At 38.3% G+C, this 18,141-nt stretch overlaps 1 protein-coding gene across 7 annotated transcripts in view; it reads left to right on the top strand.

Moving 5' to 3' along the window:
• Nucleotides 1-31: 31 nt before the first annotated feature.
• TSGA10 (testis specific 10) overlaps nt 32-18,141 on the top strand; it is a 117,316-nt gene continuing 99,206 nt past the window's right edge. The window contains exons 1-3 of one of the 7 annotated variants that reach the window (XM_057742905.1): nt 180-228; nt 8,263-8,391; nt 17,529-17,744. Coding sequence is in view for 3 of the 7 variants with exons in the window: in XM_057742899.1 (XP_057598882.1) it covers nt 453-509; nt 8,263-8,391; nt 17,529-17,744 (402 nt within the window). In the remaining 4 variants the exon portion in view is untranslated. Of the gene's footprint in view, nt 146-179; nt 229-385; nt 533-8,262; nt 8,392-17,528; nt 17,745-18,141 lie in introns of those variants that run through there. The other 6 variants (XM_057742899.1, XM_057742900.1, XM_057742902.1 and 3 more) reach the window with 6 other exon arrangements.

Here is an 18,141-nt window from a genome sequence, read left to right as displayed (position 1 = left end):
GGGCGTGCGCCTGCGCAGCGCGAATGGACCAGGAAGAGGCCTTTCCTGGGCGCCCTGTAAGGTGGACAGAAGGACGTACGTGTCGCTACGTGTTTGGGTGCGCGCGCACGGCTTGTAGTCCCCGCGAGAGGGCGGGTCGAGCCAGGTAGGCGTGCGCACAGGGACTTGGGGCGCGCGGGACGGAAGCGGAGCGAAGGCGCCGGGGAGGTGGAGGACGAGCCCCCTCAGGTACAGAGCGTGAGGGCGGGGCCGACGGCGGCGCCGGCCGGCGCTAACCGCCCCCGCCTCCTTCCCGCCGGGTCCCGCCTCCCTCCCTCCGGCACCCGCCTCCCTCCGCCCCCCGGGGAGGGGCCAGGTCGATTTAGGGTGGGAAGGGAGGAGAAAGGGGCGGAGGATGGAGACCGGGAGGGACCTGGATCGCTGGCTGAGGCTGAGTCCTGATAGTCGCCGGGATGAGCTCCAGGGAGGACGGCGGGCCGAGGTCCCCGGGGAGGGACCCGCAGCCCCAGGTAGAAGCGCGGGGATGCGCCAGGTTGGGATGAAGCATCTCCTGGGCCAGAAGGCCTCTGAGCGGGCAGCTGCAAAGGGTGGGTGTGGCGGGGGTTGGGGCTGTGGGCCACCCCTGAGGTGGGTGTTGGCTGCTGGAGTCGCTGTAAGGGGCGGTAGCGGGCGGTGTTGCGGCCCAGGGAAGCCCTCTAGGAGCAAACTTTGCCCCTGTTGTCGTTTCTTGGGAGCTTAGGGTTGAGCCCAGTTCCTATGGTGACCGCTTCGCTTCCTGCGGCAGCTCTCCGCTTGGTTGTTGCGGGGACCGTTCTGTTTAGAAACGCTCTTGACTGGAGTTGAGGAACTTGGAAGTCAGAGATTTGGGAATTCAACCTGACTTTTCCTGACTCCCAGCCTTTCACTTCTAAGCCACTTTATACGGGCGAAGGGCCGAGATTACCTAGGCAATTGCATGAAAATCTCATATAATTACAGTAGAAATTATACACAAGAAAGGCAGGGTAAGCTGGCTTTCCTTTGAAAAAGTATTTGTGATTTGAATTGAATAACTCTTCACCGATCATGGATCTGACACCTAAACACGCATGGGAATACACATTTTTTTTTCTTTTGCTTTAAATAAAGTCAAGGATAGCGGCTTCAGGAAACGTTGCATAGATGACAGAGTCTCTGTGTTTGTTTTCCTTCTTCCACTGCGGGCCATTATATCTCAGGATATTCATTGTTTTAAATTTCTTCTACTGGTTTTCAGAATTTTAAGTACACTTTTTTTTTCTCGTAGGGAAATAAAGAGAATAATAATCGTGTTGAAACTAGAAGAAAATAGGTTAGTTATAACTATAAAAGGAAAGTGTCACATTATTCAAATCTGCCTCCAGGATAAAGCTGATTTGATCAATGAACTAAACCATTTAGTCTTAATTAGTGGGTAACAACTAGGAAGGTACATTAATAAAATGCTTATTTTAAACAGTATACACTTTAACATTATTTAATGGCAGCTTCCAAAATATATCTTGTTTACCTTCTGAAAAAAAAATCACTGCTTATGGCTCAGGAGATGTAAACATTCTCTGGCCTGTCTTCCTCTTCAGGTGCTTCTTTTAAAGTTTGTAGGATAATTTGCTTTTCAAGTACTCCATATCCAGAGGCATTTAGAGCAGGTGTTATTCATTCCCTTTTCCCATCACACACTCCTCCTTGTCCCCAGATGTAGCCCCTATCATGACTTCTATGATAGCCGCTTCGTTCCTTTTCCTTATAGTTTCACCATCTTTGTGTGTGAACATGCACTTTCTAGTTTGGCTTGTTTTTGAATGTCATGTAAATGGAATTGTTCTGAGTTTTCCTTTGTATTTTGCTTCATTACTCAACATTGTTTTTAAGATTCATCCTTGTTATCGTTTGTAGTTAGTTGGTTGTTTGGTGTTCCATTGTAAGAGTATACCACAATTTATCTACTCTGCTGTTGGTGAACACTAAGGTTTCTACAGTATTTGGCAAATATGAACGACATTGTTGTGAATTTTCTTATACAAGTACCCCATGATAATCTTTTTAAGTGAGCTAGTTAGTGAGGCAGTTCTGTTTGTTTTAGTTATGCTGTTAACATCAGTCTCTATTGTTAAATTCTTTTGGTTCAAAAAAGCCTCCTGACAACAACTCTTTGACCCCTTCTTATGTTTCCAAGAGGAAATGATAAATGATACTTTTCCTAAGGCCGTTGTTTTATGCTCCTTAGAAAAGGCAAGTTATTTCTTTTTTTACTGTATGGTCTGGATTGAAGAGAAGTGAGGAACTTGGGTTTGGGTGGAATGACTAGAGAGATTATTTCTTTTTAAGAAAGGTTAAACAAGTGACTATTATTTTGTTTGAAGCGAATTCCCAAAATGTTTATTCACTTATTTTTTGTTATAAGTACAGAAGCTACCTCAAAATTATTCATAAAATTTTATGTGGTTTTTTGCATCCGTTAGTTAGGCTATTCCTTCCTGCTTCAAGGTATCTTTCAGTCTAAACTTCTGGAGACAATTTTCTAAGAAGAAAACAAGTTGACCTTTTGCGGAATCAGATTTTAGAATCCCATATAGGATAACTCTAGTATTTTCAATAATTCTATTAAAATATTCAGTAGACATTTGTTGAGCACGTATTATGCCTGATATTTTACTCCACACTGATGATAGTTTTTATCACGTGATCTTAACTCCTATTTCACTGAAAAATTAAAATTCTGCCAGGCAGTAACTTCTTCAAATTTCTACCCTTTCTTATGTAAATCTTCACCTGACCTTGCTTTTCTCTGGCTTGTCTCAAAGGACAGTGTACACCCTTTACCTGGGTTTCCTCTTACTAGCTCAGTGGCCTTTCTCCATTAGTTAACATTAACCCATGTCTTAGGAACCTTCATTGTGTTTACACTGTAAGGATTCTTAACCTAGAGTACAAGAACTTTGGGGAGTTCTTGAACCCCCTGAAATTGTTTGTAAAGTTTTTATGTGTTTGCATTTCCCTGAGGTAAGGATGCAGGGCTTTTGCTTAATTCTGAAAGGGGTCCTTGATGTAGACAAATTAAGAAACAAGTTTTTCTCCTCTTGCATTGGCCCTTCAACAACCCTGGTCTTCTTCCAACTTTTGCTCTACCTTTCTACTCGCGATCATGCTTTGTAAAAGAAGTCTACATTTTCTATTTCTTTTTCTTTACTACTCATTCATTTGTTAGTCCTCCTACTACTGAAACTACCTTGTTTGAATCATCACAATTCATTATTTGGGAAATGTGTTATTGAGTACCACCTTGGTGCTGGGCACTCTTCTGAACATTAGGGGCGTAACAGCGACCAGAGAAGAGCCTAGATTGCTTGGAGCTTACATTCTGGTATGGGGTGACAGACAATAAACAAAAAAAGAAATAAGTGATATGATTTCAAATAATGTTAAGTGCAGATAACCTAATAGGAGAGTGAGTAGGAGAGAGGCTACTTTAGGCAAGATGTCCGGGAGGACTCTCTGATATTCGAGCCAAAGAGTTGAGGGTAAGATGGAGCCATTCATGCCAATGGCTGGAGGAGAGAATGTTCCTGACAGAGGGAAGGCATGGGAGGAGGCCTTGAAGTGGAATGAGATTGGCACAGTAGAGGAACAGAAAGAAACCCCGTAAAGCTGGTGGGTGAACGAAGAAAAGGGTAGTTCTGTTTAAGGAAGTGAAGGCAGAGGCCAAATCACGTAGAACCTTAAAAAGTTTGGCTTTTATTCCTATGGCAGTGGGAGGCCATTGGATCTCATTAAAATGATTGTTTTTATTTCAGTTTGGAAAACAAGTTGCAGGGAGCAACAATAGAAGCAAAAAGACCAGTTAGGAGACTGTTGCAGTAATCCATGAGGGAGATAATGGTGACTTGAACCAAGGAGGTGATAATTAAAATGTACAGAAGTGGATGGACTGGGGATATATTTTGGCGGTAGACCCAAAGGGCTTGTTGATGGAGTTGATGAGGTTCAGGGAAAGAGGAAACAAAGGCAATTCCTTGGTTTTTGACCTGGGACACTGCACAAATGACAGGGCTGTTTAACATGGGAAAGACTGGGAAGGAACAGAGTGGAGGCAAGGTTGAGAGCAGGAGCGCAGGTCGGGGAATTAGGTCTGTTTTAACATGTTGAAGTTGTGATGGCTGTGGACGTCCAATAAACACAACATAATATGTTAAGTGCTCCAGTAGGGATATATTCATAGTTTGGAGGGAACATGGAAGGTAAATGTTAAGTCTTTTGGGGGGAAGTAGAAGTCAGAAATACTTTTTTGTAGTCCTGTATTCCCTTAGCACACATGCATGTGCATTCCTGTGATATGGCACTAATCATGCTGTACTCTAACTTCTGATTTATTTGTTCAGGACTTCCCTAGATTCATTGAAGGTTGAAATTGTAAGTTTGTATTTGTTTTCCATCTTTCTAGCCCCCAAATCTAATATTGATTCATCCTTATCCTAGCTGTTTATAAGTTTGTGGGGGGGGGGTTGTTTTGTTTTGTTTTGTTTTGGCTGTGTTGGGTCTTTGTTGCTGTGCACAGGGCTTCTCATTGTGGTGGCTTTTCTTGTTGCAGAGCACGGGCCCTAGGTGCGCCGGCTTCAGTAGTTGCAGCACATGGGCTCAATAGTTGTGGCACTCAGGCCCTAGAGTGTGCAGGCTTTGTGGGCTTCAGTAGTTGTGGAGCATGGGCTGGGCAGTTGTGGCTCATGGGCTTAGTTGCTCCACGGCATGTGAGATCTTCCCAGACCAGGGATCAAACCCGTGTCCCCTGCATTGGCAGGCGGATTCTTAACCACGGTGCCACCAGAGAAGTCCTATAAATTTGTTTGATAAGTGAATAAATGTTACAGTCGGATAGTATGAACTGAAAAGGTGATAACAGTGATGGAAGAAATGTGTTTGAGAGAGATTTTAGTGAAAAGATCAGTAGGACGTGACGGCCAATTAAATAAGTTGAGTCAGTGAGAGGGATTATTAATAATAGTAATTGTAAATAATAATAATAATATATATAGCAGTGATCATTTATTGCCAGGGACTATTCTAAGTGTTTTACATAAAATAACTCATTTAGTCCTCACAACAACCCTATGAGGCAAGTACTGTTATCATCCCTGTTTTAGAGATGAGGAAGCCGTGGCCAGAGAAATAACTTGCCCATGGTCATGCAGCTAAGAAGAGGCAAAAGTGGCATTATGAACTGAAGCAGTCTGATACTACAGAGCATGCTCTTAACCACTATGCTGTGTTGCTTCCCCATTGAGGACGATTGTGATTCTAGCTTGGGTGTTTATGATGACAATTAGATGCTTACAAAGTACTGTGCTTGCATTCTCTGAGATCTGTATAGGAACACAAGTTCCATTCAAAGTTCCATCTAGAGATCATGGGAAGGTGGAAGATACTCAGGTGGCCTGAGGTAGAGAAACTGGCAGGCCAGGCATGGGCATTTCAGATGCACTGATTTCTCTCCCTGCTTTTTACCTCCAAAGCTAATGCAGGGAAAGTAGCAACTCTAATATGATAGCTCACAATCATCAGGTAGACTCTTGATCTCTTTTCACTTTTAATTTCTACACTAGACTGATAGTTAACTTGACTGTTCATTTCACCAAAAAGAAGGGGGAAGTTTCCATTTTATCTGTTTTAGTACACTGCTTCATTATCATCCTATACAGATTGTACTAACACCTTCCTATTATCCAAAGAACTCTGTGCAGATTGGTGGGAATACAGAGAGATCTAGCACCTTGCTTGTTCTTAAGATCCTAATGACTGCGAGGAAGACACATCCAGAAAAAATAAATCTCTATGTAAATTGTTCTATTACCAAGATATTTGAATGTCTCAATGAAGAGGTGATAGCTCTTTGAGGGAGAAGACAGAGAAAACCTGTTAGAGAATATGGAATTCAGGCTGAGCCTTAGAAGTATCTTTACTTCAGTGGAGAAAAGAGTGAGGGGAAGGCCCATAAGCAAAAGATAATATGTTTCTGAGTGTATGTATAAAGAAGGTGTAGAGTAGTTTGTCTTCAGTAGAGGGGTTCTCGGAGGTATCAGGTAGGAGATAAGTTTGAAGAAGTGGGAAGAGACAAAATTATGAAGAACTCTGAATGCTAGACAGGTTTAGATTTTAGATAAATAGGTCCTTGTTATTAAAGGTGTAGTCTCTGTGCTAGCCAAATAGGGATCGCTGAGCAGCTTTTTAGAAATGCAGTATTTCAGACCTACTGTGAGTAAGAATCTTCATTTTAACAAGATTCCCAAATGATTCATATGTTTACTAAGTCACTTGTTTGTAACTAGGAACACATTTTTCAACAGAAACTATGTAAGAAATGGTAGTTAGGATCTCAGCCTAATGCATAAAGATCTAAAACGATTCATAATTAGATATGCTCTGTGAGATCTAATACAGAAGTTCCAGGAGAGGCAGGAACTGCTGGACTGGAGAACAGGAAAAGCAGATTTGTGTCTTGTTTAGGGAAAGGGAAAAAGGAAAATAAACCTGTCAGACTGCTGAGGGCTGGACGGCACAGGGTATAACACAAGATCAGTGACTGGGAGATCCTGATCTTGTAATTTCCCAAGCACTAGGTTTTGGAGCATAGCAGCTGTGTTGCTTTGCTTGTAGCAAATTCTCTCTTAACATGGCAGCCTTGATTCAGAGAAGGAACAAATTATTTCCCTAAATTATGCAGTTTCTGAGATACTTAGTCAAGTAAAAAAAAAAAGCACAGTGCAGAGTAGTATGTATAGTATGCTGAAGTGAAAAATCTTTAACACTTGTTATTTTGCACATGTGCAAATATGTATGTAGAAAAATTCCGAGAATAGAAATGTACAGAAGCTATATACATTTGTAATGTTGCTAGAGTTTACCCAGTTGTCCTCCATAAATATTGTGTCAATTTACACTGCCACTGAATAGAAACGCAGATGTAGAGAACCGACATGTGGACACAGGGTGGGGGGGGGGAGGAAGGGAGGGGGGGATGAATTGGGAGATTAGGTTTGACAGAAATACACTACCATGTGTAAAACAGATAGCTAGTGGGAACCTGCTGTACAGCACAGGGAGCTCAGCTCAGTGCTCTGTGATGACCTAGATGGGTGGGATGGGACGGGGGGAGGGAGGTCCAAGAGGGAGGGGATATATGTGTACATATAGCTGATTCACTTCACTAGTTAGCAGAAACTAACACAACATTGTAAAGCAATTATACTACAGTTAAAAAAAATTTATACTGGCACTAGTGATGTATAAGAATGCTAATTTATATATCCAATTTTATGATTTTGCTAACATGATGGTTAAAAAATGGTATTTCAGTGTTATTTTAATTTGTATTCCTCTAAATGATGAAATTGAATATCTTTAAATCTATTTAAAAGCCATTTCTGTGAGATATCCATATTCTTGGCCAATTTTTATATTAGGGTATTTTTCCTTTTTTATTTATAGGAATCATTTATGTATTAGGGAAGTTAGCCCTTTGTGATATGGGTAGCAAACCTTTTTGTTAATATGCAGAACAACAATGAACAGGTAGCTAGTGAACATCCCAGCCCTGGAAGTAGACCACTTAATTTGCTGCTGACCCCTATTTCCTTAGCTAGGGTGGAGTATGTCTTTTTTGAAAAACATGTTCAGGGACTTCCCTGGTGGCACAGTGGTTAAGAATCCATCTACTAATGTAGGGGACATGGGTTCAACCCCTGGTCCAGGAAGATCCTACATGCAACAGAGCAACTAAGCCCGTGCAGCACAACTGCTGAGCCTGTGCTCTAGAGCCCTCAAGCCACAGCTGCTGAGCCCACATGCCACAACCACTGAAGCCCACGCTCCTAGAGCCTGTGCTCTGCAACAAGAGAAGTCACCACACTGAGAAGCCTGCGCACCACAATGAAGAGTAGCCCCTGCTCGCCACAACTGGAGAGAAAAAGCCTGTGCGCAGCAACGAAGACCCAACACAGCCAATAAATAAATAAGTAAATAAATAAGCATGTTCAATAGTGTAGTTTCATATTTGGAAAACACATAGAAGAAGTTTTATAATACAAAGTTTTAAGAGAGTAAAGCTTGATGAAGTCCTTTTAGCTGGTGGAACAGGTTAAAAACAATTTTTTAATTGAATGTTGTTAATTTTCAAAATTATAATTGTTGTAGGAAATCACAAGGCTGTTTTAAACCTGAATGTCTCTGTATTATTCCCATTCCTTCCACTAGGTTACCACCGAAGAACATGATTTTGGTCTAGGGGCTCCAGTTTCTGAAGCTGAAAAATACCAGAATATTCTCCAGCTAGAACAAGAAGTAAAAAATCAAGACAGATTCATCTCTACACTGAAATTACAGGTTACATTTAATTTCTGTGCATATTTCCCTAAATTAATTTGGGATGGGAGCCTATATTAAAATAAGATAGCGAATAAATACTAATTCAGTGCTCATTTAAATCGTATGGGTCTAAAATCATTCCATTTTTATCTTAACCATTTTGAAACACATAGATTCAGAGTTAGTGAGTGCAAACTATATGTCAGGTGTTGTATCAGATGCTTTCAAGTACATTATCTTACTTAATCATCCCAGCCTTGTGAAACTGTAATGTTATTTCCATTTTACAGATGTGGAAGCTGAAGTTCCAAGAGGTTAAAGAATTATGATGTTTGACTATTGAGTGACAGAGCTAGGATTTCTCTGAACTCCCAAATTAGCTAGAATTTGAATCCAGTTCTCTGAACTCCCAAGTTCAGTATTGTTCCTGTTCTCCTGGCATGTGACCTGTGGTATAGCTATTAAAAAAAGGCTATTAAAAGAAACTTCCTCCTCTAGGAAAATGGAGTAGACTTACTTTTCCTTACTTTTCCCACTAAGTACAGCTAAAAACCTGAATGTTATGTGTAAAACAAATATAAGAACATTCTGAAAGATGGGAAGAAGGAAGACTGGCTAGGGACCTCAGCACACAATGAATGTTAGGACATGTTAGGGAGTTCCTGGATTTTCTTTTTGTTCCATGTATCCCAGGCAGAGTACTTGAAAAGCTGGCAACCAGAAATAATAGGTGCAGATTTAGAAAGAGTCTCAGAAAAGCCATTCCTCTCTAGCCAGAGAACTAGGAAATGGGCAATCTAGCAAGGCAGGTCACTCTTAGACAACAACTGCCCACTTTAAGCAAACACCAAGGGAAAAACTAGCCCCATTCCTGCCAGCAAAGGCAGAATAAAGAGCCTAGCTGTCCCCCCTTCTCATGCTGTAACAAGGAGCCCCATCCTTGCCTCATCCCCTGTCCCACCCCACAAGGCCCCCATCCTGCCAGGGTGGTATCAAAGAAGAAGTCGGAGTGGGGAACCAAGGCTTTTGTGTCTGTCAGGTAGTAAGGAAGTCCCCAACCCCGTATTGTCAGTGGAGACCACATGAGGAGCCTAGAAGTCCACCCCCACCTGGTAGTAAGAGATGCCACCTTTCTTCTTTGCTGGGGTGATATCAGAGGAGACCTAATGCAGAGTCAGAACCTTTACCACCCTCCAGCAGTAGCAAGTGCACCCACCCACAGTGGCCGTGGAGGATACACGGGAATGGGAATAAGGTGCCTCAGTTCTTCCTACCTCTGGTGGTATCAGCAGAGGCCTAGTGAGGAGCCTGAATTCTCATCCCTGCCCAACAGTAACAAGGAGCCCCACCATTCCCAGGTGCCAGTGGATGCCTAAGGGAGAAATTGGACTTCCTCTCCCATCCAACAGTAACAAGGCAGTGTCCCCCTTTTCTTTCTGGAGTGGTGTCACAGGAAGCCTACCGAAAAATAAGAGTTGGTGTCTTAGATTGCCAGGTCTCAATTAAAAAAAAAAAAAAAATCACTCCTCATTCCCCAAATCAGGAAGATCTCAACCTCTATGAGAAAAGACAAGAATGCCAACACAGAGATTAATCAGATGTGACAACTATCTGACAAGGATTTTAAATTAGCCATCATATAAATGCTTCTACCAGCAATTTTTGAGCATGCTTGAAACAAACAAAATCTCATCAAAGAAATGAGATATAAAGTTGAGCCAAGTGGAATTTGGGTAGCAAACAAGATATTCTTCAAAAGATGAATAAACACACTGTGGTACATAATAGAATATTATTCATTGATAAAAAGAAATGAGCTATCAAGCCATAAAAAGGCATGAAGGAACCTTCAAAGGATATTGTGAGGTGAAAAAAAGCCAATCTGAAAAGGTTACATACTCTGTGATTCCAACTATACGACTTTCTGGGAGAGACAAAACAGAGACATTAGAAGATCACTGGTTGCCAGGAATTTGGAGGGAGGAAGGGGTGAATGGAGCACATGGGATATTTAGGGCAGTGAAACTATTCTGTGTACAGTAATGGTGGATACATGTCACTATACATTTGTAAAAACCCACAGAATCTACAAGCAAAGAGTGAACCCTAATTAAATTCTGAATTTTCGTTAATAATAATAATGTATAATGTTGGTTCATTAGTTGTAACCAATGTACCACACTAAAACAAGATGTAAATAAGGAGAAATTGGAGTGAGTTTGAGGGTGTAGAAGAGGTGTGTGGGAACTCTCTGTACTTACTGGTCAATTTTTCTGTAAACCTAAAACTGCTCTAAAAAAAAAGTAAGGTCTGTTAAAAAAAAATACCTGGGAGAAAATATTTCCAAATTATGTATCTGATAAGGTATTAATATCCAGAATATATAAAGAACTCCTATAACTCAGCAACAAAAAATCCCAAAACAACCCAATTCAAAAATGGGCAAAAGACTTGAATAGATGTTTCTCCAGAGAAGATATACAAATGGCCAATAAGCGTATGAAATGATGCTCAATATCACCAGTCATTAAGGAAATGCAAATCAAAACCACGAGATTTCATTTCACTCCATTTAGGACCACTATTATCAAAAAGCAGAAAATAATAAGTATTGGTGAGGATGTGAAGAATCTGGAGCTGTTGTGCATTGCTAATGTAAAATGGTTTAACCATAGTACAAAAAAGTTTGGTAGTTCCTCAAAAAGTTAAGTATAGAACTACCATGTGATCCAGCTATTCCACTGCTAGGACTGTCCCCCAGACTAAAAGCAGGGACTCAAACAGATACTTGTATACCAATGTTCATAACAGCATTAATCACAATAGCCAAAAGGTGGAAACAACCCAGATGTCCATCTACAGATGGATGGATAAACAAAATGAGGTATGTACAAATGAAACATTATTCAGCCTTAATGCTGATAGGAGACTACAGAATAGATGAACCTGGAAATCAGTGTGCTGACTGAAATAAGCCAGGTGCAGAAGGACAAATATTGTATGATTCCACTTATATGAGGTAGGCACATCCATAGATAATTATTTAATGAGTAGAGAGTTTCTGTTTGTGATGATGAAAAAGTTCTGGAAATGGATATGGGATGGTTGCACAAGGTTGTGAATGTACTTAATGCCACTGAATTTTACACTTAAAAATGGTTAGAGTGGTAAATTTTATGATGTTCCATTTTATCCCAATAAAAAAGTTAAAAAATACAGAAACTGAAGTTAAAAACTCAGTGTTCTCAAACAAAAACATGGAGAGGAGGAGAGAAGAATGAATCGGTAAACATGAGAACAGAAATAAAGAAATTACCTAATCTGAACAATAGAAAATAGATTGAAAAAATGTGAACAGAAGCTCAGGGACAGGTGGGCCTATAATGAAAAATCTACATTTAGATCATTGGAGTCCCAGAAAGAGAGGTAAGAGAAGGTGGGGCTGAAGAAATAATGACTAAATATTCCCCAAATGTGGCAAAAGACTACAGATGAAAGAAGGTGAGTGAAAACCTGCCAGGAGTCTCCCAAAGAAATCTACACTGAGACACTTCATATTCACACTGAAAACTAAAGAAAAATCCTGAAAGAAGCGAAAGATATAATTCATTATTTATAGGGGAGCACCAATTCAAATGACAGCAGATCTGAAAACGTGGGAATCAGAAGGAAGTGGCACACTTTTCAAGTGCTGGAAGAAAAGAACTGTCAACCCAGTAGATATTCAGTATTTAGAAAAGTATCCTTCAGAAATGAAGGGAAAGTTAAGACATCTCTCAAATGAAGAAAACTGAGAATTTGTTGCCAGCAAAGCTATCCTAAAAGAATAGCTAAAGGAATTTTTCTAACGAGGAAGGAAGTGATAAAAGGAATAGTCTTGGAAGAAAAGGAGGGAAGGAAGAACAACATATAGAACAAAAATATGGGTAAATGTGATAGAATTTCCTTTTCTCCTTTTCTAAATTATGTTTGTCAAATGTAATTCTCAGTGCATGTAGAGGAGGTATTTGAGACAATTATTTTATTAATAGGGGAGGGTAGAGGACGTAAAAGGAGGTAAGGTCTCTACACTTCGCTTGAACTGGTTAAATGTAGGCTGTGATTACTTACGAATATATAATGAAACACCTAGAGCAATCACTAAAAATCTATACAAAGAAATATGCTCAAAATCGCTATAGATAAATCAAAATGGAGTTCTAAAAAGTGTTCAGGTAACCCAGAGGAAAGCAGGTAAAACAAAACAGAAGGGAAAAACAACAACAACAAAAACAGAAAACAACAAAAAAGTCACAGTTGAATCTTAACATAAAAGTAAATACATTAAATATATGTAGTCTAAATACACCAATTAAAAGATAGAAATTGGCAGAGTGGATTTAAAAAACATGACCTTAGCTTTATGCTGTCTATACGAAATTCACTTCAAATGTGATGATATAGCTAGGTTGAAAGGCATTCAGACCCAAGTGAAGAAATAAAATTATCCCTGTTTACAGATGACATGATCTTCCTGGAAAATCTCATAAAATCTACAGTGTAAAATCTAGAACTGATAAATGAGTTCAAAAGGTCAGAATACAGGACAAACATATTGTATTTTTTATATTATCAATTAACATGTGGAAATCAAAATTAAAAATTACATACCATTTACAATCACTCAAACAGAAAATGGAATCCTTAGATGTAAATCTAACAAAATAAGTTTGAACTTGCATTCTGAAAACTACAAAATGCTAATAAGAGAAATCAAAGATCTAAACAAATGTTCAGGGATTGGAAGCCTCAACATAGTAAAGGTATCAATTCTCTCCAAATCGATATACAAGTATAATATGATTCCCATCAAAATCCCAGCAAAAAAATAATTTTGATAAAGAATGAAATGGAGTCATTCTCCTTGATTTAAAAACAATATACAGCTACAGTAATTACGACTGTATAGTACTGCTAGAGGGATCGACACAGATCAATGATATAGAATAGAGAATCCAGAAATAGCCTTGCACAAGTACAGCCAAATGATTTTTGACAGAGGTGCAAATGCAATCTGATGAAGAAAGGTAGTCTCTTCAACAAAAGGTGCTGGAGCAATTGGATATCTTTTAGGTAAAAAAATAAGCCTAGATCTAAACCTCACACCTTATACAAAAATTAACTCAAAATGGATCATAGATTTAAATGTAAAACATAAAAACTATGAAACTTTTAAAAGGTAACATAGGAGAAAATCTTCAGGACCTTGGGCTTGGTGAAGAGTTCTTAGACATGACTGCAAAAGTGTGATTCGTAAAAGAAAAAATTGATAATTTGGATTTCATCAAGATTTAAATCTCTTGCTCTGTGAAAGACCCTGTTAATAGGATGAAAAGATAAGCTACAACCCCTGTTTCTGTCAAAGGAATTGCATCTAGAACACATGGAGAATTCTCAAAACTCAACAGTAAAAAGCAAACAATCTAATTTGAAAATGAACAAAGGATATAAAGACATATTTCACAGGATAGATTGTTGACAAAAAAAATGTTCATCTTTTCTAAACATCTGGGAAATACAAATTAAGGCCATGATGAGATAATAATGAACACTGTTAAGAGTAGTTAAAAAATAGTGACAATACCAAATGCTGGCAAGGATGAGGAGAAACTGGATCACTCATACATTCCTGGTGGGAATGGGGAATGGTACAGCCACTCTGGAAAATAGTTTAGTTCTTAAAATACTAAACATACATTTACCATACAACCCAGCAATTTCATTTCTCTGGGAATTTATTCCAGAGAAATGAAAACTATGTCCACTCAAAAACCTGTGTACAGTTGTTCATAGCGACTTTATTTGTTATAGTCCCAAAGTGGAAACATCTAAAACTTCTCTTAATTGGTGAATCACTAAACAAACCATGGTAATCCATACCGTGGAATATTATTTAGCAATAACAAGGAATGAACTATTGATCCACGTAACAACTTAGATGTCAAGGGCACTATGCTGAGTGAAAAAGCCAATGTCAACAGATAACATACTGTGATCTGTATCACTTGACTATGTAATATTCTCAAAATGACAAAATTATAAAGATTAGTGGTTGCTAGGAGTTAAGGGTGGGGAGAGAAAGCTGTGACTATAAAGAAGTAATGGGAGGGTAATCTTTGTGGTGATGGAATAGTTCTGTACCTTACTGAGGTGGTAGTTACAGCAACTTACACGTGATAAAATGGTAGACAACAGTAGGCACACATTGTACCAATGTCATATCTCAGGGTTTGGTATTGTACTATAATTTTTTTAAGATGTAACTGTTGGGGGAAGCTGAGTTAAAGGCACATGAACCTCTGTACTACGTTTGCAGCTTCCTGTGAATCTTTAGGTATTTCAAAATAAAAAGTTTTTTTTTTTAATAAAAGCTGTTTTATGAGTACCTATTATCTGCCAGAAATTTTACTTGAACTTTTATATCTCTCTAACTACACCCTGAAAATTGTAGGTATTCTTTCCATTTAACAGATGAAACTCAAGAAGCTTCCATTTATTTTTTCTGAAGTCAGATGCATCTCTTAGGATCAAGAAAATATGGTAAATTGTCTAAGGTTAAGTGACTGGTGAGGAACTGCAGCAGGATTTAAACCTGTCTGCCTCAGTCCAAAGCCCACATCCTTTCTCACCTCCACCTCTAAAGTACTTGTGTCTTGGAATTAAGTAAAAGTAGGGCTTGATGTCAAGGTGTGTTCATTTATTTATTTATAATGTCTTTGTTTTATTCATTTAATGATTGAGCATCATGTACTAGATATATAATAAATGATACATAAATGAGATGTTGATACAGAAATTAGTGACACAATCCCTTTAAAGTTGCTTAGAATTTAGCAGAAGGGATGGGGAAATGAACAAATGATTATAATACATCTTTTAAAATACTAAGATAAAAATATATAAGAAGCTTTATGGGAGCCCAGAGAGGAGAAGCATGTCACCTCTCCTGGGGCAGTGGAAGGTTAGCAAACATTTTTAGCATGTTCTTGTTGTTCAGAGACGTAGCACTGTAGAAGCCATGAACAAAGACAGAAAGACAAATTAAAGTTTATCTCACATCCCATAGTTTAAAAAATGCTAGTAAGGAAAATAGGTAATAAGAGTGGGGGAAAGTAAAGAAACTTAGTGAAAGCATGGATGAGAAGAGCAAACAGGAAATCACTGCACAGTTTCTGTACTAGTTGCTAGAAGTAAGCTGCAGATTGCTTTAAAATTACTGGAGGCGAAAGCAACAAGGAAATCGTAGTTAAATAATTTATAATCCAAAGGATAAAAACAAACCAGATATACAAAAGAAGTACATGTTTCCCTGAGATTGAGACCTGAGCAGAGTTTTCCTGGAGCATTCTCAGAAAGAGGGTTCTGTGATATAGTATATAACATTGTAGATAAATTCCCTAATAGAGGTTTTAAAATGATTTTAGCGAGATTGTTTCTTACAGCGTGGCTAGAAGCTTAGGTGTATATTGGAAATGGTGGGAAAGGGCTTGGACAGGGCAGTAGGCCTGGGATCACAAATGGCAATTGTTCATCTTATTCTTAGTGTAATGAGGCACCATCAGGCTACAGGGATTACCTCAAATTTGCATTTTCAAGGAATTTTTAGCTTAGTTGGGAGAAGGCCAAAAAAGAAGAGAGAAGGAGGTATTGCTGAAATTCAGCCTGGTTGTGATAAAAGGCCCAACTAAAGCAATAAGTGCATTTACAGTTTCCCTTTTTGCTTTTTAAAAAATTCTTTAGGTTTTTTTGTTTGCTGGTTTTGACAATTTAAACTCAATCTGTAAATCTCACAAGTTATTGTGCCTTACAAAATACCAGAGTTAGAGTTGGATTAAAATAATGGCTTTTATTCTGCTTCTTGAGTATAATAAATGTCTTTGTAGTATTCTTAGTTACATATAATTCATGACCTTTAGGATATTTCCTTATATAGTGACAAATAATAAAGTTTATATTTTTAAAGAAAACTGTTGATTTTGATGGTTTGGAAAGAGCAATGTCTAGTTATTTGTAAAGGGCAGGGTTATAGCAAAAATAATGTTAGAACTAAGAATAACATTCAGTAAGGGATTTAGCAATTTTAGATGCTCTTTAAAGGCCAAGACTTTTTTCTTCTGTCTTTTCACATCTTGCACCGGGTACCAACATAGTGCCTTGAATATAGTAGATGCTCAATAAACATTTTTAAAATATACAGTGAGAGACACATCCTGTAGCACAGGACCTTTGTGCCACCACTTTATCTCAGATATTTCTCTTATGACACTTAACATACTGTATATGTATTTTCTCAAGTAAACAATATATTCTATGAGGGCAGATGCCTAACCTATCTTTGTATCTTTTGAATAACATAGTTCTTGACATATTATCATTATTCAATAGGTCTAATATATTTTTTTTCCTTTAAAGGCACTTGGATACCTTCGTGATAGAAAAGGCCCTTTTCTTCGTCCGTTGATGGTTTGATAGTGGGCTGGGAAAGAAAGCTGTGGTCTTCCACATTAGTCAGCAAATACTTGATTGATTTGGTATTTAGCTTAGTCAAGTAAGTTACCGATATGTTCAAAAGGACTTTTCTAAAGAGTTAACATATTTTGATGACGATAGTTAGAAATTTAATTCTAAAGAATGCCTAATTGATGATATTAATTATTAAAATTAGATAATTTTGAGACTGGTTTCCTTTCTGCAGATATAAATATTTGGCAATTTTTCTAATAGTTTTGTTAAAAATCAAGACTAAGCTTTTTGTTATTACTGTGTAAATTGTCTTGAGAATTATAGCTATAAACCTTTTTGATACCTGGCTTGAGGGATCTTAGTTCCCTGACCAGAGATCGAACTTGTGCCCTGGGCAGTGAAAGAGCAGAGTCTTGACCACTGGACCACCAGGGAATTCCCTATAGCTATAAATCTTTAAATTTTCATTTAGTGTATTTTTTTTCAGATAGATAATACAGTCACATGGTACAAAATTCAGAAAGTAAAAAAAGACATACAGTTAAGTCTCCTAGCCAGGGAAGCAAACTTCCCTTCCTGCATCCAGTCTGTTCTCCTCAGAGGAAAGCTAAGGAAATATTTTAATGTGATTATTTTCTTTCTGCTTATAACAGATTGAAGATCTCAAACAGACAAATCATGGCTTGGAAGAATATGTTAGGAAACTCTTGGATAGTAAGGAGGTGGTAAGCAGTCAAGTAGATGATTTAACCAGCCACAATGAGCATCTTTGTCAAGAATTGATTAAAATTGACCAACTAGCAGAGCAACTAGAAAAAGAGAAAAATTTTGTGGTGGATACCGCTGACAAGGAACTTGAAGAAGCAAAGGTATTAGATTGATCACTGATCAGGTTTTTTTTTTTTTTTAATTTAGGTATAATTGGCATATAACATTATATTAGTTTCAGGTGTACAACATAATGATTTGATATTTGTATGTATTATGAAATGATCACCAGAACAAGTCTAGGTAACATCCAACTACTGATCAGGATTTTAGTTCTACTTTAAACATCATGTAATTATTAATGCAGTACAAAAAGTGACATTCTCATTTATATCATTTGAAATTTTTTAGATTTGATGTTGTTAAATGTCTAGTCTCAGGATTAAATTATACTGTGTCTCACATTTTATTTCTTTTAAAATTTTTTCTCAAAAATTTTCCTGAGTAATATGTAGTCATAGTAAAAACTCAGAGCAATGGGAATGTTCTGTATATAGA

The sequence above is a fragment of the Hippopotamus amphibius genome, chromosome 7 (genome assembly GCF_030028045.1).
Source record: "Hippopotamus amphibius kiboko isolate mHipAmp2 chromosome 7, mHipAmp2.hap2, whole genome shotgun sequence".
Lineage (NCBI taxonomy): Eukaryota > Metazoa > Chordata > Mammalia > Artiodactyla > Hippopotamidae > Hippopotamus > Hippopotamus amphibius.
This window is presented reverse-complemented; position numbering and strand designations above follow the sequence as displayed.